A 20,524-nucleotide genomic window follows, 5' to 3' on the forward strand; every position below is an offset into this window, starting at 1 on the left:
AGGAGTGGATGGACGTGGGCTGTATTTGGGGGGTAGAACTGACAGGATTGGATGGGGGTGGTAGGGAAAAGAAAGGAGCCAAGGTTTTCAGGTTTTTACCTGAGCATCAGAATGAATTATGGTGGCATTTAAAGGGATGAGGAAGTCAGGAAGGGCATATCTGTGAAGAGTAATCAATCATGTGTGATGTGTCTGCGTGTGAGCCCGTATGCGCATATGCCAGGGCCCAGGTGTGCACGTGTACATGTGGGGGTTCTGGTCCACTGTTCAAGCCTCAGAACTTTACACCATCTCTGCTTGAACGCGTGGGGGCTCCCGGGCCTGTCCTGGGACCAGGCCCTGGGTTGGCTCTTCACCCTGCCCCAGCCCCAGGGGCTGCCCCTGCCAGACAGGGATTCCCCAGTGGGGGGCGGAGGGTCCTTGGGCACTGCCAACATCTGGGCATACTACCCCAGGTCCAGAAGGCCTTGGTAGCCCCACGCAGCAGCAGCATGCAGGCTCCAGGGCAGCTGGTGGTGATTAGCAGCATTGATTACTGGTGATGCCATCTGGGGTGAGGGCGCTGAGCCCAGCCTCATGGGATACCCGGGTTGCTGGCGTGCAGGGCTTTCTGGCACTGACTGCATGTAAAAGTGTCAGCATAGCTGCATGTATGCATGTGTGTACATGTGTCAGTGTGTGCATGTCCCAGTGGCTGTTTCTCTGGGAGCCGAGTCTGTGTGGCCATCTATGTCTGTGTGCACACATGTATGTGCTGCAGGTCTGCAGGCTTCTCTGCTTGCATATCTGAGTAATTATGCCTGTGGTCACATGTATGTTTGTGTACACACATGTCTATGTGTACAGGCATGCGTCTGTGTGTGCACATTCGAGTATATACAGTGCTGTATGCATGCATTCTGAGAATTATGCACCTGTGTTTGGATATGTCCAGGGATATATTTCTGTGGGGTAATCTGGGCTCTTACATGTGTTTCTGTGTATCTTTGATGTGGAGGCGTATCTTGAGTCTCTACACATCTGTGTGTAACTGTTTCTAGGGCCAGGGTGTGTCTGTGTGAACATGAGTGCCTACACATGCATATGGAGTCTGCGTACTCAAGTGCTGTGCTAGAACTTTACCTGACTGCGTGTTTCTGGATGTCTGCACGTATGTGTGGAAGGGAGGAAGGGGCATGGGCACATTCCTAGACTGTCTATGATAGTGTTTCTAGGCGTAAGGTGTGTCCCAGGCTTGGCTGTTCCTGTGAGCACCCTTGGGGTGCTGTGGGAAGGCATCTGGCTCTCCCTTCTCAGGTTCTTCCATCCCTGGCCCAGCCACCTGCCCTGTCTGGGGCACGGGTGGGAGCTGTCAGGATGGCATGGTGGTTAAGAGCACGTGCTGAGTCTAGGCTGGCTGGACATGAGTTCTGCTCCACCACTGACTAGCTGTGGGATCCCGGGCAAGTTGTGTTTTTCCTGTGCTGCAGGTTTGGGAATAAAAATGGAATTCTGCCTTAAGGTGTTGTAGTAAAGATCGAAGGAGTTAGCATATGTGAAGTTCTCAGCACAGAGCCTGACCTATGTGCGTTTCCCACCTCTCCCGAGTGCCCACTGCTGGGGCAGCACCCTCTGGCAGGGCAGGCGGGGCCTGTGCCCACCCACCCCGCAGGCCAGAGTGCTCAGAAGGCCCCACCCCCTCCGCTTCCCGCCTGCTGAGCTCAGCACTTCCCAGGCCCCACCACTGCCACAGCCACATCTGGGGCCAGCTCCTCACTGGGACCACAGTGGGGCGCCTCTGTGGCGTGGTTGGGGTTTCCGCTGACTCAGCGCCTCTGGGTCTGGAGGCGGGAAATCCCAGGCCTGCCCCTACAACCTCCCCCTACCCCGGGTTAGCCGAGGCCACAGGGCTGGGCGCGTTGCTTCCACAGAGCCCCCAGAGCCCCCCTCAATTGGGGACCCTCAGTTTCTCCCTCTTCAGCCCAGCATCTCATGGCCTCTCGAACCTACTTTGTGGATCCTCAGCCTTGGTGCCAATAAATTTGCTTTCGGTCTACAGCGGGAGGAGACCCTTGGTGGGGATTCCACCTTGGTCAACGGCCCTGCCTCTGGACAGAACTCGGAACATTACCGGCTCCTTCCTCCTCAGAGCTCCAATCTTTCAGCCCAGCTCAATTCCTCTTGCGTCCTTGGACCGTGAATATAAAGCAGGTCCCTCCCCAGTGCTGGTGTAAAGGCTTGAAATCCAGTCCCGTCCCCTGCCAGGGATCACAGTAATAACGATAATAGCAGCAAATATTTACTGAGCTCCTCTCATGTGCCAGACCGTGTGCTAAGCGCTTACAGCCTTTGGCCCATTTCCTGCTTACAGCAAAGGTCTATGAGGCATATACTCTCACGATCCCATCTTCCAGATGAGAAAACGGAGTATGGTTACACAGCACATTTGGAACCGCAAAGCCAGAGCAGGGGCCAGGGATTTGAGCCCTTCCAACCTCATGGAGTAAGGAGGAATAAGGGGACTCCCTCAGTCTCACTTCTCTGGGAGTCAGGCCAGAGCAGAGGGGGTTAATTTAGCACGGAGGAGGGAGGGGGTTCCCACCCTCCTCCTCCCAGTACAGACAGACCTAGGGACAGACTGACTGGGAATGTTAGGCAGAGGAACTGGAAAAAGCTGACCACCGAGGCTTGGGCGGCAGCCACATCATGGGTGCCACGCACTTGGGAGGAGGGTCTCTACCCTGCTCCCTCCACCCCTGTCCCCTCCCCGCCCCCCTCCCCCCGCAGCCTTCTGGGGGCCCAGCCAGGGACATGGAAAGGGGGAGCACTTCAAACTCCAGGCCTGGGTCTTAAAGGGCCCGCAGGAGCCCCCTTCCAGGGCAGCTCTGGGCACGTAGGGTCCCGCCTAGCTCGAGGCTCGCTCACCTGGCGGTGAGGCAGGAGGGGCGGGCCTGGGAGCTCCGCCAGACCCAGGGCGGGGCTGTGCACCCCGCAGTCCAGCCGCCTCTGCTGCCGCTGGAGCCCCCTCTAGGCCCTCCTCCTCCTCCTCCTCGCTGGCGGGCCGGTCCAGCTGTGTTCCATTAGTGTCCCTGGCAGGCCCCCAGCCCCCTGGAACCGCCTCTCTTCCCCCACCCGGAGTGGCCGGCAGTCCCCGGCAGGCGTGCGCCGGGCAGCAGACAGCAGACAGCCGGGAGAGCTCGAGCTCCAGGAAGCTGGGGACCCGTGACCGTCAAGGAGAGATAGAGAACCCCCAGCAGACTTGAGGAACCTGGGCTCTGCTTCCTCCGGCTGCTGCCTGGACTGCTCAGTGAGGTGGGGGGATCCCCGGCCACCGGTAAGTAGGGATACAGTGGGTGGCCTCAGGGCTCTGGGCTGAGAGGCCCTTTCTGCCAGACTTGCTGTGTGACCTGAGGAAAGTGGCATTCCCTCTCTGGGCCTTGGTCGTCTTCTCTAGAGTGAGATGAGCTCTAAACTCCATCCTGGTTCTGACTCCCTGCGCCCAAATCTATGCCTCTGTGTTGGGGTGAGCCGTCTCCTTGGAAGCTTCTCTGGCTCTGTCCTTGCAGCCCTGCACTCTGGCTGGAGCCTGAGGAGTGGCGACCAGAGACTAGGAGCCGGAAGGGGACAGGATCACATCCATCCTCATGCCTCCACATGCACCCACATGGCGCCACAGCTGGCAGCCCTTCTATTGGCTGGCAGGAGGAAGACCAGGATAGGGTTTGAGAGCTGGGATGTGTATATCACTAGGATGGGGGATGAATAGGCAGGCTGGGGGCACAGTTCTGTCCCAGGGAGAAGGGGGCTGGAGTCCTACCTCCAAATATATTGGGGTAAGGGGTCCTTTCTGTTTTCATTTCCTATCCATGATTGAGGGAAGGAAAATTGGATTCCATTAGAGTTGGAAGGAATGCAGTCAGACTTGCATTAGAACTTCCCAACAGGAAGACCTACAGGAGGAGTGGTCATAGGCTGGCTGTGCGCATGTGGGTATATGCAAGCTGGTGTGTCTGGGTATATCAGTGAGCATATGTTTCCGTGAGCATGCCTGTGTGCAGATAGCTTTGTATGCACACTGGTACCACATATGTGTCCTTAGGTACATGTACCTGTGCATCTGCATGTGCTGTGCTGACGCATGCCTGGCTCTGTGTTTGTGCACTTGAGCTGCCTGTCCTGGGGGAGGCCAGACGATGTATGGCTCTGCTGGCCACTTGCCGAGCCTGCATCGATTTATCTGGGCCCATGCATCAGGGTTTAATAAAACTAAAAGACAAGCATCCATCAGCTGGGGGCGGGGGTGGCTGGCAATGAGGTCCTGAGCCCTAGAGACCTGCTCTCCTGCCCATTGTACCTATGGGGAAAGCTTCCTTGGCCCCCACACAGCCCTGTGGAAGCCTGTGGCCCACAATCTCAGCCCAGTCACCAGCCCCTGACCCTGTGGGTGCCTGGCAGGGCTTCCTGGGCTGAGCTGGGTGCGCTAGTAAGGTATCAGGCTGGTATATATACCAGGACAGTGCACAAGATGCTAGACTTGAAATACTTCCATGTGTCTTGAAGAATAGCCTCTTCTTTAAGCCCTCATCACTATTCCAACTTCTCTGGCCTTCTAAGACCTTCTAGACCTCTCCCAATCCAGCAAGTATCCACTGGCACAGCCAGATGCTGCCTGGACACTATTTCAGTGCAGTAGGCAGCTTTCTGCTTTGCCTGAAAGCTGGTATCCCTGCCATACCGGTGGTTAAATATTTTGAATATCGCCTCTGCTCAAATCCTAGCCCAAGGGCTGTGGTTGGGCCTCTGGGAGAGACTGATGCCTGGCCAGACCTCCTGCCACCCCAATACCAGTGCCTGGGCCCCACAGGCTGTCCACGACTTGCCCACGTGTGGAGTTGTGCTGTGTGAACTCAGAAATCTGCCTTCCCGGTCTCTGTGGTTTTCAGGTGCTGTGGCTGTAGCTGACCTCTTTGGACCGGGATGTGGGTATCCTGGGCTCCTGGCCTGTGGCTGCTCGGTCTTTGGGCTACCTTCAGCCATGGGGCAAATACAGGTGAGATGACACAGGAGAGTCAGAGTATCACAGGCCTGCAACTGGTATCCTGGGGTGCTGGGGTCCTTGCACATATGTGACCATGTATGTGTGGTCGTGTGGGCAGTTATAGCAGAGTCTAGGGGCTGGGCTCAGCGTGATCTGAGGTGTTGGCACCCTTGAGCCTGTGTGCAGTGAGCTGGAGAGTGTGTGTGTGTGTGTCTTTGTACGTTTACGTCTCTGAGCATCTCTGTGTTTGTCTCTCAGACTGGCTCTGTGCATTCGTATGTATTCCTGTGTCTCTGTGTGTAAGAGAACAACCCCCAACCCCAATATGTAAGCCAATCCTGTGGACACATTGCTGGTAGGACCAGTGGGGTGGGGAGGAACAGGCAGTGAGCTCTCCCTGCAGAAGGACGCCGCCTCCCTAGAGAACCCCAAGTCCTGCTGATCCTTTTCATGGTGGAGACTCCATCCCTCTAGCTCACGTGCTTCTCCTCCTCCATGGCTGGCCCTGAATCTCTAATAAAAGGCCCGCCCTGAGGCCCAGACTCTGGATGAGACTGAGGGTGCAGCTTTCCAGGGCCCAAAGCCAGGGGAAGTTGACCGGGCAACTTGCCTGGCCTTGCTGGGTGCCCTCTGGGCTCAGTAGCTCAGCTGCTTCGCCAAGCAGGAACAGAACTCCTAGGACCCAAATCCAGCTAGGAAAAGCAGAAAAACCAAGAAGCTGAGGTGAAAGGGATTGTGGACCCGGGGTGAGTGTGGCCGCCTGCCCCTTGTATGTGCACATATATGTTTCTGCTTGTGTGTGCGTGAGCTTTGCTCTCCTCTCCCTCACTGGGTCCCCTGGGGGGGATGGGGCAGATAATTTCAACATCTGTAAGGAATCTGGGCCCATTGCCAAGGGGTGAGTCACCCATTGCTGCTGTGATGCTGAAGACAGTGATGGTCTTTCTGACCAGACCTGGGGGAGGGAGAGTGCAGTGGGGTCACTGGGACCGGGCCCCAGGACCCCAGGATTCCTTCTTCCAGCCAGTCTAGCCAGGGAGTGCAAGGCCAGCTTCTAGGAGCTGTCTTCACCGTCTTCTCCCACCTATCCCTCTGCATTGATGAGAAGGCCGTTTTGATTCTGGCCTCTGTCTTTCCTGTTGTAGCACCTCCCCCAACACTTCTGCTCAGTCAGCCCCAGGGCGAGGGAGGCCCATGGCTGCCCACCTGTTCTTTCAGGGCTTTGGAAACCTGAATTAAGCTATCTCCTTCTCTGGGAGCCCTAACCCATTAATATGCCCTTCCTGGAGCTCCAAGGCCCTGGTGGTACCCTTGAGCTTGTGGTCCCCTCAGACCCTCAGTCTCTTCTCGCTGTTTCACAAGGTGGTTATTCAGGTAAATATTCATTCTGTTGGCTCCTACTTGTGTCTGGCCTGCTTGTCTGATTTGGATGTAGGACGTTCCTATGGCTGAGAACACGTGTGCCAGCTGCACATGTCATCCCTCGTGGCATGGGCACCTACAACTCCCACATGTATAGACACGTACATATAATTGTACATAACACACAATGTGCATGATTCTGACATTTCCTTACCCCTGAAGAGCTCCTCTGCCCCCCACCTGGATGTATGTCATGGAGGGGGCACATGTGTAAATACACAGCTCCCCACTCCATCTGTGCTCGAGAGCCACCTAGAGCTTCGTGTATTCTCTCCCTTGCTGGCCTAGCTCCTGACTTGGAGTGTTGGGAGATTTGGGTTCCTGGAGTTCTGGGCCTGCTCTGCTGTTGGCTCACTTAGTGACCTTGGCCTGGGCCTCAGTCTCTGGACCTCAGTCTTCCCAACTGTATGCTGGGTTGGGGGCCTCCAGGCTTCCTGGGGAGCCAGGGTCAGAAGGCAGGTGGTGAAGGCAGGATCTAGCTGATGGTCCAGAGTGAGGACTATAAACTTGCTCCCTCCCAGGTTCCCCAAGCGTCCAGCCGTGCAGCAACCTTGGCCTGAGCGCACCTAATGCCCCCTGCCCCTTCTCTTCTAGGTGCACAATGCCCACCTTCACAGCAGGAAGGACTCAAATTGGAACACAGTAGTAGCCTGCCAGCCAACGTGACTGGTGAGCACCCAACCATCTCATCGCGCCGTCCCTGCGACCCTCTTCTGGGAGTAATCTGTACCCCTCTCCACCTGCTCAGCTGAGCTCTTCACCTGATGTCTCCCTCAAAGGCTTCAACCTCATCCACCGACTCAGCCTCATGAAGACGTCTGCTATCAAGAAGATCCGCAACCCCAAGGGGCCTCTCATCCTGCGCCTGGGGGCGGCCCCCGTGACCCAGCCCACGCGGTAAATGCATCCATGTGACCACTGAGAATCAACACTGACCTCAGCCACACTCCTCAGCAACTCCAGATGTGGGGCTTAAGCCCAGGGGCCTGTCTGTGGGTCATTTCATCCCACCCCCTGCCAGGAGTCAACCTGATCTCCACCCCTGGGCTTGCAGGGTGGGCTGAGAGGCGGTACCTGGCAGACCTACCTTCTGTCTTTCCACTGTCTCTGGCCAGCAGTGGGTGGGAACAGGTCTGCATCCTATGGGCACTGTGAGAACACAGGATGTGGGCGGGAACCTGCAAGAGTCATGTGCGTGTGTGCATGTGTGTGTGTGCACATGCGTGTGTGTGCACCCACGTGTGTGAAGTCCAAATTCCCAAAAGCCCTGGCCTGGCCCCTGCTTGCCTCTTCAACCTCAGCTCTCAAAATGCTCTTTTTTTTCTCTTGCTGCTCTAGTCATGCTGAACACTTTCCATCTTTTTTTCAGCATCTCTCCTTCCACCCTAGGTCCAGTTATTCACCTAGGGTATTCTGGGTTCATTGGAAGCACTTATTCAAATTGCAATGCGATAGCGAAATAGTCATTCTGGGGATTCTTTGCTCATGGCCTCCCTGCCCCCATCAGACTTGAAGGCTCCATGAAGGCAGGCAGTGCTTCTGTATTTTCACCACTGTGTATGTGGGTTTTTTGTTTGTTTGTTTGTTTGGTTTTTTTTTTTTGAGACCAAGTCTTGCTCTGTTGCCCAGGCTGGAGTGCAGTGGCATGATCTTGGCTCACTACAACCTCCACCTCCTGGGTTCAAGCAATTCTCCTGCCTCAGCCTCCCAGGTAGCTGGGATTACAGGCGCCTGCCACTACACCTGGCGAATTTTTTGTATTTTTAGTAGAGACGGTGTTTCACCATGCTGCCCAGGCTGGTCTCCAACTCCTGGCCTCAGGTGATCCGCCCACCTCGGCCTCCCAAAGTGCTGGGATTACAGGCATGAGCCACCGCACCCAGCCTTGACCACTGTTATTCCCAGCAGCCAGACCGCACCTAGCTCGCGGAAGGCACTCTGTAAAGGTATGGAGAGTGAATGAATGTGTATGATGGAAGATGTGTGCCTGTGGATGTCTTGGGTAGGCTCAGCAGTCCTGAGGGCTCAGGGTGGGCAGCATTTGGGTCCTCATTGGAGCCTCAGGGCACCCTCCCTGCTCCATCTCCAGACGAGTATTCCCTCGGGGTCTCCCGGAGGAGTTTGCCCTGGTGCTGACACTACTGCTGAAGAAACACACCCACCAGAAGACGTGGTATCTGTTTCAAGTGACTGATGCAAATGGGTATCCACAGGTGAACCTCCCCTGTGCCCTGATTTCCTCTTAGGGCATTGGGTAGCACCAGTCCAGCCCACCTTTCATCCCGGCTTGTGACTTCTGGGGTCTCCCTGCTCCATCCTGTGCCTTCCCTCAAGCCTGTCCCCAGCCCACCAGTACCTACCTCATTCTTTCAGGATGTATAGCTCCTTGACCCCAGCTGGCTTTCTTCTCTTTCTGGGCCTCAGTTCCCCTCCTGTGAAATGAGTTCAAGGTCCCTGAACGTGCCCATGGTGTGACTCTGGAGCTCTGAATCTCTGTCCTTTCTCTTTCCAAATTCTACCCAGATATCCCTGGAAGTCAACAGCCAAGAGCGGAGCCTGGAGCTCAGGGCCCAGGGCCAGGATGGCGACTTTGTGTCCTGCATCTTCCCAGTGCCCCAGCTCTTCGACTTGCGTTGGCACAAGCTGATGCTGAGTGTGGCTGGACGTGTGGCCTCTGTGCACGTGGACTGCAGCTCAGCCTCCTCCCAGCCTCTGGGGCCCCGACGACCCATGAGGCCTGTGGGCCATGTATTTCTAGGCTTGGATGCTGAGCAGGGCAAGCCTGTCTCGGTGAGTGCTAGGTCAGGCCCTGACCTCTGTTCCTGCCTCCTGGGAACCTGAGTGGGCTTCCTGGAATCTGTATCGGAACAAGTCCTTCTCCTGCTTAGAATCTTCCCCTGCTTTCCTGTTGCCCTGCAAATGCAGCCTAAACATATTCACCTGGCATTCAAGGCCCTTCATGATCTGGTCCTTATAAGTGTCTGCAGCACCGTCTTCCTTTACATCTGTCTGTGCAGCTCTGCTCTGATCAATTCCATCCTAGCCATCCAGCGCACCTAGTGCTTTCACACTGCCGTGCCTTTGCCTACGCTGTTACCTCCACCTGGAATGCCTTTCCTTGCATACTCATCCGCTGAGTAGCCACCAGCCCTTCAAAGCCCAGCATGAATGGAACCTCCTCCTCTTTTGTTCCTCTGGGCCTCCTCTCCCTCGTTCCTGTGTGCGCAGTTTTGTTCTGCCTTTGGTGACAGCTCTATTTTTGATGTCTCCCAGGCCAGACTGGAAACACCCTGAGGTCACATCCTGGGGCAGAGACATCTCTGTGCCTCCTGGGGGGCCAGGACACAGAGCTATTTGATAAAATGAAGTGAAATTGATGTGTGTGTCTCCTGCAGTTTGACCTTCAGCAGGTGCACATCTACTGTGACCCGGAGCTCGTGCTGGAGGAGGGCTGCTGTGAGATTTTACCGGCAGGGGTGAGTGGCCCGGCCCTTGGGCTGCCCAGGGACACACTGTGCTGGAGATGAGGGTCTGGAAGGTGATGCCTGGAGGTCTTAGGAGGAGTCTGCTCCTGTACTGACCCTAGCCCCGCTCTTCCACCAAACAGTGCCCCCCAGAGACCTCCAAGGCCCGCCGGGACACCCAGAGCAATGAGCTCATTGAGATCAATCCACAGTCTGAAGGCAAGGTCTACACCCGCTGCTTCTGCCTGGAGGAGCCTCAAAACAGCCAGGTGGGTGGGCAGGACAGGTGGATGCCAGCACAGGCAGGCACAAGTGAGATACCCCTCCCCTGAGCTGACTGACGTCTGCCACCAGGGTCAGTTGGCCATGGGCCCAGGGCAGGAGGGGCACTGGAAGCCCTCCCTATTTGTATACCACCCCTAAATGATTCAGGGAGGCAGAGACAGCCCACTGGCTACCACTGGGTGGCCCTGTGCCCACCTACCTATGGGTGTTGAGAGTGGTACCATCTAGCTCTGGCATGCCTAGACCCTCACGGATGCCATCCAGACTCTTCTGATGAGGGCAGGACCAGGCTTGTCCCTCAAAGCCAGTTTCTCCAGGACAGAGATACCCGGGATCAGAGGTCAGGTCATACTGCTTCCCCCCAGGGATGGCTCACTCTCCTGGGCCCAGCGCCGGCCAGGGCCAGACTGGTTTTACACCCAGCACCATGGCCAGCTGTCTGCCCACTCTCAGGTTCTTTAGAGGTGGCATGGAAGCCTGGTTCCTCCCTTAGCCCCACCCCCTGGCTGGGCACTCTCCTTGCCCGCTCGGGCATCCTGCCCAGCCTTGGGCTGCAGGAACACAGGATCCCATTGATGCATGGTCTTGTTGGCTCTGACATCACATGGGTGGGTGGGGGGGAAGGAGGGGGACCTGTTGGGGCAGCCACAGGGGCCTGAGCAGGCCCTCGATGCCCCAGGAGATGCCAGATGCCAGGCTGAGGGGTTACCTGGGGCCCATGACCCCTGCCTGGGTGCCCCTTTCCAGCCTGGACCCCAGAACTTCCCCCTCCTCAAGGGTTTCTCTTTGCTCTGTCTGCCCAGGTGGATGCCCAGCTGACGGGAAGAATCAGCCAGAAGGCAGAAAGGGGAGCAAAGGTAGAGGTGGGGGTGGGGGGAGGAGCCTACCTGCCCTCAGTCTGCCCTCTGTGCCCCTGTAAACCCCAGGGATAAGGTGCTCCACTCCTACTTTCCTCCCGCCTTTCCCACCTCCTGGACAGAGCTTAGGACATGTAGGTGCCAGCTCTGATCAAGAAGGACGGATGGGGGTGAGACAGACGCAGTGCCTGGCACTCTCTAGAGTGCCCACTCCTGTTGGTTTGGGGGTAGGGGTGTTGGAAACAGTGCTCGGCCCCCTGAGCTCCCTGCCCATTCCCACGGCCCCCACCCTTTCCTCAGGTCCATCGGGAGACAGCAGCCGATGAGGTAAGCCTCCCAGTGGACTGGCAGCAGGGGAGGTGCCAGCATGAACCCTTTGCACCAGGCTTTGGGCATGGATCCTCAGCATAGGGGTGCTGGCTGACTACACAGCTCCTGGCATTCCTTGAGGGCCTGATGCCGGGCCCTGTCTGTCCACTGCCTCTCGTTGGGTTGGGGGGTAGGTAGCCCTGGAGGACACTCCTGCTGAGTTGGCAGCAAATGGCCACGGGCATCATGGGGAGAGCCCAGCCTTCAGCCACGGTGCCCTTGGATTCTGGGCCGTACTCTGCCCCAGCATGCTGTGTGACCTGGGGCGTATTGCTATTCCTCTCTGGGCTTCAGTTTCCCCATCTGAAAAATGGCTGTGGGGCTGGGTGGGTGGGAAATGAGGGGTGAGGCTTGTTTTATATGATTCCTATCTTCAGGCTCCCCTCAGATTCCACTCAAGACATGCGTGATGTTCTGTGGGCCTGGTGGTGATGGAGGTGGGGAGGGCTCACCCCAGGGGCTCAGAATTGACCTCTTTGCCTGCTCTTCCCTTTCAGTGTCCGCCCTGTGTCCATGGTGCCCGGGACAGCAATGTGAGTGAATGGAGGGTGTGCAGGGTGGAGCGGGCAAGAGCCGGGAGTGGACGTTGCCTAGAGCTGGCTTGGCAGCCTCCTGGGTGAGGACAAGGGGGTCTTTGTACACTTTCACACTCGCTCCCTGCCCATCTCCCAGAGCCGGGCTTAACCCCCACTGCCATCTCCACCAAGCCAGGGCTGTGTGGAAGAAAGCCTGTGACCTGCCTTGTCATCTGCAGTGTGTTCGGGTTCAGGGCATGGGCACGGGATGGTGGCCGGCAGGACCAGGGCCTTGGTTGCTGATCGCAGCTTTGCACTCCCTGCAAGTTCTCCCCCTGCCCTGGTGGAGGCTTCCTTCATTCTCCTGGAGGCCTAGAGAAGGGGAAGAGCTGGCTCAGCATGGCAAGGGCTCCTACAGCGTTGGTTCAGGGCCTGCTGTCTCTCTCTAGCTGGCCCTGGTCCAGCCTTCCTCTGGGGGTCCAGAAGGGCAAGGAGAGGGGCTCAGTGTGAGCCCAGCTGGCACCCAACTGTGCCTCTTCCATAGGCAGCATGAGTCACCATTTTTCTGTGGCCTAACATTCTGAGTTGACCTGCCACATTGGTCCACCAAGGGCACAACCCCAGCTCCCCTCAGCTCCAAGCCCCCTGACTTTGGGGGACATCAGGAGTACCTCCTAGGCTCCCTGCTCCCTCTTTCAATCCAGTCCCCCACCAAATCTGTTAAGACTGATGGTCCCCAGATGTGCAGAGGTTACCATGGAAACCAAGCAGCCATGTTATCCCAGCAACTGGGAGGCGGAGCTAACCAAAGCCAGGCAGTTTAGAGGAGGTAGGTTAGACCCTCTGCAAATGTTACAGGCTGAGGAAATGGAATCGGCTTGCTAGTTTGCCTGGGAGGCAGAGCAGGGGCTGGGATACAGGCTGCTGGTCCTGCTACCATGCTGTGTGACCCTGTCTAAATTGCTTGACTTCTCTGGGCCCCTGGTTTTCTCTCTCTACCGGAAGTGTGATGCCCTCTCCTCTGTCCCCTCAGGTCACACTTGCTCCCTCTGGCCCCAAGGTGAGTCCTAATGGAGAACAGGACATTCCCGTCCTCTTTAGCAGCCCCAGCCATTCCCACAGCATGTGACCCTGTGGCTGTGTGTTTATATCAGGGCCACCTGAGCCTGTATGTGTGTAGGGTGATTAAGTGTATGTGTGGTAAAGAAAGCAGGGGGTTGTGTGTGTACAAAGATGCTAAGAGCTGCCCTTTTCCGAGGCCCTTCTGTGCACCAGGCCCTAGGCCACACCTATGCACACTTATTACCCTTTTGAACTCTCTCGATAGTCAGCCTGCAGGGTGGGCGCTATCGTTTTACTTCAGGGGAAACTGAGGCCCAGCTGTGCCCACATATGTCTGACAGGGTGTGTTAGAATGATTATGTGTGGGTGTGGCTACATGCATCTCTGGGACACATGTTTGCGTATGTGTGGCACACGAAGGCTGGAGTTGAACCCATATACCTGTGGGCCTAACGAGGCTGCAGAGCTTGTGAGTGATGGGGAGCGAAGCTATGCAACTGTGAGTTGTGCTTGTGTGTGCTCGTCAACACCGTTTTATTGATGAAGAAACTGAGGCTCAGAAAGGCAACATGACCTGCTCTGAGTGACATGCTAGCAAGTACAGGATTTGAAGTCAGGCAGCCTGACACTCAGCCAGCATGGGTTTCTGCCACCGTGCATGTGTGTGTCCATATGCCTCCAGCTGTGCTGTGTGTGAGCTGATGTGCTTGGGTACGGGTGTGCGGGATGGGATACCTCCCTGCTTGAGACTGTAGATTTGCCAAATATAGCATCTTGGGGTGGGAGGGCATGTGGATGAACAGGTGTGGAATCCATATGCTTGTGTGTGGTGGGGGGAGGCGTGGGGCAGGACACTGCTCACATGTGTGCGTATTTGCGTACCCATGTGTGGGGGGATGGGTGGAGGGGGCCAGAAGTGGGGAGAGCTTTCTCAAGGCTCCCATGTGCCCCCTCTGGTCCTATCTTCCATTCTGGTTTCACTCTCAGGGAGGGAAAGGTGAGCGGGGACTGCCTGGTCCACCAGGCTCCAAGGGAGAGAAGGGAGCACGGGTAAGTGTCCCAGCCCTGCCCATGGCAGGACCTTTGCCAGCTGTGCCCTGGGGTGAGGTGGGATGTGAGCCATCATCCCATCATCCCAGCAGAAAGCCTGCAGCTTGGCCCAGATCACGGGAGGGCGGTGAGGGCCAGGGTCTTTCTAGGGGTTTGGGTGTAGAAGCCCCCCTTTTCTAGGGATACTTACGACTATGGGGTTCCCGGGCCGATCCTCCTCACAACACATCTAGGGGACTTCCCCAGGAGTTCCCACCCCTGATCCCTTGCTCCCTACTCCCAGGGCAATGACTGTGTTCGAATCTCCCCGGATGCCCCGCTTCAGGTAAGACTTGGAGGTGATGCCTGCTTCAGGGCCAATATGGGGCCAGCCCCTGGGGAGGGACTGTGCGCTTGGCAGCCCATCAGGTGACCCTCTGCCCCTCTCAACACTGTGTTCCCCTGTTCAGTGTGCAGAAGGCCCGAAGGGAGAGAAGGGGGAGTCAGGAGCTCTGGTGAGTGTGGGACCAGGGATAGGGCAGGGATGGTGGGTCCAGGGCCCAGCCTTACCCTCCCTTCCTCTGTCTCCCTTCCTCATCTCAGGGACCCTCAGGACTCCCAGGCTCAACAGGCGAGAAGGTAACAAGCCTGGATTTGGAGGGGGGATTTCCAGGGAGGTCTGCAGGCTCTACAGCCATGAGGAAGGAGGAGTCGGGGTTCTCTGAGGAGAGGGTGTCAGTGGGCACAGAGCTGGCAGGACCCTCCCTCCCCCATCTCCCCCACTCCAGTCACCCTGTCTCATCCAAATACCCAGCCCACCTAGAGGGAAATGCCACAGATTCCCCCAGTGAGTGGCCTGGCTGGTCTGGAAGTTCTTCCTGTTGTCTACCCTCCCGTGGTGATTGAAGCCATTCACCCTCAGGGGAGACAGAGACCAGGGGTCTAGAAGGCAGTTGTCCCTCCACCAGATGGAGCTGCCCAGCTGTCCCAGGCCCTTCCCTCACCCTGGTCACTCTGCTTCTTCCTTCCCCAGGGCCAGAAAGGCGAGAAGGGCGACGGAGGCATCAAGGGCGTGCCGGGAAAGCCAGGCCGGGACGTAGGTGCCTGGGACCCTTCCCCACCACAACCCGTAGCACGGGGTCTGAGAATGCTGGGATTTAACCTTCGGGAATCCAGCCCCCTCCCCTTGCTCAGACAGGGTGGGGAGGGGCTGTGCCACAGGAGGCACAGCAAGAAGGGGACAGAAAAGGGCCTGAGCCTATGCCCCCTCACTCCCAGCCTCAGAGCCCCGAACCTCTAACACCATAAGGTTGACATGTGCTGACCTTGGGGCACCAGGGTGGGCTCTGGTTTGGGGGAGGGGCAGGGAGGGTGGGACAGGTGGGCATTCACCTCTCCCAGTGGGGCAGTGCCAGGCCTCAGGGCGTTTGTACACCCTCCCCCTTATCCCCCCACAGGGCCGGCCAGGAGAGATCTGTGTCATTGGGCCCAAAGGGCAGAAGGTGAGTTGTGGATGTTTGTGGGGTGGAGATGGGGTGGCAGGGCTGGGGTGGCAGCTCTCTGATGCCCACCTTATGTCTGTGCCAGGGAGACCCTGGCTTTGTTGGGCCTGAGGGGCTGGCAGGAGAGCCTGGGCCCCCCGGCCTCCCTGGACCCCCTGGGATAGGACTGCCTGGGACCCCGGTGAGTACCCCCTTGCTTCTCCTACTGTGCTTTTCTCAGAGACCCCTCTCCCACCCTGGCCAGGGAATGAAGGGGGGAAGATAAGGCTCTGTCCCAGGGATCCTGGCTGGAGGAGAGGGTGAGGGTAGAAGATCTCGCTGTAGCAAGAGGTCCCTGGAAACTTCCACGTGACTCTGTTTCTGCCCTCAGGGGGATCCAGGTGGCCCACCAGGCCCCAAGGGAGACAAGGTAAGCATAGGTGGGAGTGTGGTCACGTGGGGAGCTCCATGCTTGACAGGAGGAGAGAGAAGGGGGCGGGGCAGCTTCCCACAGGGGAAGCAAGTCCCAGGGAGGAGGCCGGGCCTTTGGAGGAGGAGGCTGGGCTCGGCTTGGCCAGGCCCCTTGGCGGGGAGCGTCCTGTCCCCATCCCAGTGCTCACTGAGCTGCTCACTGCAACCTCCGCCTGTGTTCCAGGTATGGGGATGGGCAGGCCTAAGTGTTGTAAAGATCAAAGTGGACTTTGCTGGAGGGCCCAAGCTCATTTTAGAGCCTTGTGCCTGGATGTGCAGAAAGCTCTGGAAATTTCTGTCTGTGACTGCTGGGGTCATGCGGATCACCTCTTAACCTGTGCACCAGTGAAGGGGCACACAAAAGCTTCATTTTCTCCCTTCCTTTGAAACCTAGAATGGCTTGGGTTAGACACGGAGGGCAGGCAACAGGAACCGACCGAATGGAACAAATGGCAACAAGAGATTTGGCAAAGATTGTTCTGCCATCACAGAGGGGCACGGGTGGGGAAGGGGGAACGCACCGAGGTTGCATTGGCCAGAAGGCTCCCCCCTTATCCTTTCTTCTGACCACAGGGCAGCTCAGGGATCCCAGGAAAGGAAGGCCCTGGTGGGAAACCTGTGAGTGACACCAATCCAGCGGGGGAGGGTCGGCTCTTCCAAGGCCTCTGGAGGGAGGGGATAGGTCCTCCGGCCCTCAGTTGGCACACCAGCCCTCTGCCCTGGCACTGATGCCCAATGCCTCTTTTCTAACAGGGGAAGCCAGGTGTGAAGGGAGAGAAGGTGAGTCCTAGGCCTGGCTGCCCAGATCGGGGTGGGAATGGGACACCCTCTCTGCAAATGACAGTGAGCATCAAGGGCCCTAGGCCTAGGGGTGCTGGACCTTCCTCAGGGGACCCCCACCCGTTCTTCCTCTGATGTCCATGTGCAGTGAGTACATAAAGAACCTGGCTTGGGGGTGAGCTGGGTTCAAACTCTGCCTCCACCACACACATGGTTATGAATGGGCCAAATCAATTAGCTTCTCTCTTAGCCCAAGTTTCCATGTCTGTCAGTGGGGCACAGTCATGTTTTAAGGCTTACGGCGAGGATGTAGTTTTGTGCCACCCTGGAATCTTGTGGTGAATGAATGAGTCAGTTGAACAGGAAGCCCCAGCGGCATTCCTGCTGTCCACTTTGATGTTGGGGGTGGGGCTCTGGTGGACCCAACGTCTAGGGCTGGTCTGCGCAAGAGGCCCCTTGCCTTCCCTGGGGTCTCAGCCCCACCCTGTCCACATATTGCCTCTCCCTTCTGCTAGGGTGACCCCTGTGAAGTGTGCCCAACACTGCCTGAAGGGTTCCAGAACTTTGTTGGACTTCCTGGAAAGCCAGGGCCCAAAGGGGAGCCTGGTGATCCTGTACCAGCGAGGGTGAGTGCCCAGGGTGACCATTGAGGGACCTCCCCCAACACACAAAGAAACCTGGGGGCATGATCATAGAGAGGAATTGGGCAGAGGGGCTGGGTACTTCTCGTGGCTACAGAGAGATTATGGGCAGAGAGTCTAGGCTCTTACTGTGGTAAGGGGTCTGAACCATAGAACTCAGGGCTGGGCTAGAGTGCCACCTCCGGTCTCCATGGCAACCTCCCAGGGCTTTCCAGGAGACTCCAGGATGCCTTTTGGGCAAGCTGGGCTGGAGCCCACCCTTACTGTGAGTGAGGCTGTGTCCTAGGATTGGGTTTGTTTTGGGGGTGGAGGAAAGGAGTGAGCAGGACTGGGTCAGCCCCCTCTCTCAAAGACCTCCTCTTTCAGGAGCACCTGGGAGCTGTCAGACAAAAAGGTGATCGGGTACATGCAGGAACTTTCCACTGGGTTAGCTTAACCTGGCGTCATTCCCCCCGCCACGCTCCTGCTTGTTATGTGGGTTGATGAACCCTGCCTCTGGGGTGCTGGCCTTAGACCCCATGGGACCCCTAGGTGTTTGGACGGTTTGCGTGTGTGACGTTGCTGTCCTCGCATATTGCCAGGGAGTTTGGGGGTGCCCCATTGTGCCCTGCCTCAGCCCACAAACCTTTTTACCCTGCAGGGAGACCCTGGCATCCAAGGCATCAAAGGAGAGAAGGTGAGGGAACCCTGCTCTCCTGGCTGCCCTCCTCTGCCTACCTGGAAGCATTTCTGATCCTTCCTCTTCTTTCCCCAGGGGGAGCCCTGCTTGTCCTGCAGCTCGGTTGTAGGGGCCCAGCATCTTGTGTCCTCCACAGGGGCCAGTGGAGATGTGGGTTCCCCTGGCTTTGGTCTGCCTGGCCTTCCGGTGAGTGACGACTTTCTCCCAGCCCAGCCCAGTTCAGCCATCCTTGCCATACTGTTGATCTCCCTGGCTTTTCAGATCCCAAGTCTCAGGGCAGGGATCAGGAGGGAGGGGAAGAGGCAGGTGTCCCAGGCCTGTCTCCTGGTCCCTCCCTCCGTCCCTGTGCTGCCCCAGGCTCCTTGCCCTGGAACTTCCTCTTAGCACCTCTAGCTTCAGTTGTCTAACTGAAGAAACTGTCCAGCTACCTGAAGGACATAATTCCTATCTTACCGTTCTGTTTCTGGTTGGACACTGGGACCCGGGGAGCCTTGGAGAGGTGGGAGTGGGGAGATGCTGAGACTCTGTCTTGGTTGTTTTTCAGGGTAGAGCTGGGGTGCCAGGGCTGAAAGGAGAGAAGGTGAGACCTGGGTTAGATGTCAGGGACACTGGAGTTTCTTGGCAGGCAGGCAGGGGAGGAGCGGTGCGGGCGGGGAATAAGGGTAATATAAACAAGAGATTCAGACGGTAAATTCACAGTGAAATTAATTTACTAGTGTTTTGCAGACTTGAGTCAAAGAATTTATTTCTGAGCGCCCTCATGTTCTGTAAGAGAATTCCTTAGTGTAGGTGTGATGATATTCTAAAACTATTAAGCACATTCAAGATGACCTTATAATATTTATAATATGTAACACTTCTTTATTGCTTATGATGTGCCGGGCACTATTCCAAATCTTGTAAGTATATTCACTTGTTTTGTCCTCCCAGAGTTTATGGGGTATGTGCTCCATTATTCCCATTTCACAGATGAGGAAACGGAGGCACAGAAAGGCCAAGTAAATTGCCAGGTGATTGGATGCAGAGCTGGAATTGAGCCCAGGAAGCCTGGCTCCAGAGACTGTAATCTTCACTACACCTGTGGGTCACTCAATTTCAGTGCCTGTGTTAGCGTATCTATTTATGATTGCATTGGAGACAAATGGCAGGCTTGAACTTCTAATGCAGTGTTACCCAAATGTTACCCAAATTCTGTGGGTGTACGAGTGCTCAAGTGTGAGAAACACTGAAGTATGTGTGCAGACTCAACCCTAACAGGGGAAGCCCACATGTCACATCACATGTGGGGCCTTTGCACCCCCACCCCACCTGCCGCCTCTTCCCAGCTTCCCCATCTCAGTCATCAGCTCACAGCCAGCCCCTCAAAGCCCAGCCTTGCGGTCGTCCTCAGATCCTTCACTCCTGACGCTGCCCCCTCCCTCTAGCCCCCCAGCGAGTCCTGACAGTTCTGCCCATGACGGCTCTCTCACCCCCTCCACTTCTCTCCACGCCCACCACTGCCATGGTAATCTGCGTCCCCATGGCCTCTCTCCTGCATGGTGGAACCTCCTCTGGCCTGCCCGTGGCCACTGTAGCCCTGCAGCAGTCCGGTTTTCACCTGGTAGTTTTTCGTGTGTGTGTGTGTGTGTGTGTGTGTTTGTTTTTTTTTTTGAGACTGAGTCTTACTCTGTTGCCCAGGCTGGAGTGCAGTGGCATGATCTCTGCTTACTGCAACCTCCACCTCCCAGGTTCAAGTGATTCTCCTGCCTCAGCCTCCCAATTAGCTGGGATTACAGGCGTGCACCACCACACTCAGCTAATTTTTGTAGTTTTAGTAGAGACGGGGTTTTGCCATGTTGGCCAGGCTGGTCTCAAATTCCTGACCTCAAGCGATCTACCCTCCTTGGCCTCCCAAAATGCTGGGATTACAGGCGTGAGCCATCATGCCCAGCCTTCACCCAGTAGTTTAATGTGGCTTTGTAGAAGAATCAGTATTTCCCTCCTTAGAGTCCCTCTGTGACTTACTTTCTAACATAGCTCCACTGTATCTCACAGGACCCTGGATGCCCCAGCCCCCATCCTTCCCAAATTCATCCGCTTCTTCCCCTTCTCTTCGGGTTTACTCTGCTTTAGCCATGCGGATCTTCTTTCCATTATGGAATATGTCCGGACTACTCCCACCCATCAGATTTTGTACTTGTGGTTCCCACTAGAAGCATCCAGAATGTTTTTCCTCTCTACCCTCCCCCATTCTTTCATTGGATGACCTTATTCTCATTCTTCTGGTAATAATCAGCGTTAACACCTCTCTGACCACCTCCACTTACTCTGTCTCATCACCTTGTTGATTTCCTTCATAGTACTCACCACTGTTTAAAATGATGATTTAGAAAGTTCTGCGTGTGCAAGCTCAACAGGCATTGCTGTTTGTCCTGCTCACTGCTGTCTGCCCAGTGCCTCAGCCCAGTGCTCC

At 56.5% G+C, this 20,524-nt stretch overlaps 1 protein-coding gene across 4 annotated transcripts in view; it reads left to right on the top strand.

The window, feature by feature from the left end:
* Positions 1-2,767: 2,767 nt before the first annotated feature.
* COL16A1 (collagen type XVI alpha 1 chain) overlaps positions 2,768-20,524 on the top strand; it is a 51,830-nt gene continuing 34,073 nt past the window's right edge. For 2 of the 4 annotated variants that reach the window (XM_004025347.5, XM_019014225.4), the window contains exons 1-26: positions 2,768-3,313; positions 4,923-5,029; positions 7,034-7,108; positions 7,219-7,336; positions 8,529-8,652; positions 8,963-9,229; positions 9,835-9,915; positions 10,047-10,172; positions 10,992-11,045; positions 11,346-11,372; positions 11,912-11,947; positions 12,963-12,989; positions 13,979-14,041; positions 14,325-14,366; positions 14,491-14,535; positions 14,624-14,659; positions 15,054-15,116; positions 15,478-15,522; positions 15,608-15,703; positions 15,893-15,931; positions 16,546-16,590; positions 16,726-16,752; positions 17,268-17,378; positions 18,034-18,069; positions 18,148-18,258; positions 18,617-18,652. In XM_004025347.5, the coding sequence (XP_004025396.1) occupies positions 4,957-5,029; positions 7,034-7,108; positions 7,219-7,336; positions 8,529-8,652; positions 8,963-9,229; positions 9,835-9,915; positions 10,047-10,172; positions 10,992-11,045; positions 11,346-11,372; positions 11,912-11,947; positions 12,963-12,989; positions 13,979-14,041; positions 14,325-14,366; positions 14,491-14,535; positions 14,624-14,659; positions 15,054-15,116; positions 15,478-15,522; positions 15,608-15,703; positions 15,893-15,931; positions 16,546-16,590; positions 16,726-16,752; positions 17,268-17,378; positions 18,034-18,069; positions 18,148-18,258; positions 18,617-18,652 (1,803 nt within the window). In that variant the 5' untranslated portion in view covers positions 2,768-3,313; positions 4,923-4,956. The remainder of the gene's footprint in view (positions 3,314-4,922; positions 5,030-7,033; positions 7,109-7,218; positions 7,337-8,528; positions 8,653-8,962; positions 9,230-9,834; positions 9,916-10,046; positions 10,173-10,991; positions 11,046-11,345; positions 11,373-11,911; positions 11,948-12,962; positions 12,990-13,978; positions 14,042-14,324; positions 14,367-14,490; positions 14,536-14,623; positions 14,660-15,053; positions 15,117-15,477; positions 15,523-15,607; positions 15,704-15,892; positions 15,932-16,545; positions 16,591-16,725; positions 16,753-17,267; positions 17,379-18,033; positions 18,070-18,147; positions 18,259-18,616; positions 18,653-20,524) is intronic. The other 2 variants (XM_019014232.4, XM_019014236.4) reach the window with 2 other exon arrangements.

Source organism: Gorilla gorilla, chromosome 1, assembly GCF_029281585.2.
Source record: "Gorilla gorilla gorilla isolate KB3781 chromosome 1, NHGRI_mGorGor1-v2.1_pri, whole genome shotgun sequence".
In the NCBI taxonomy this organism is placed as follows: Eukaryota; Metazoa; Chordata; class Mammalia; order Primates; family Hominidae; genus Gorilla; species Gorilla gorilla.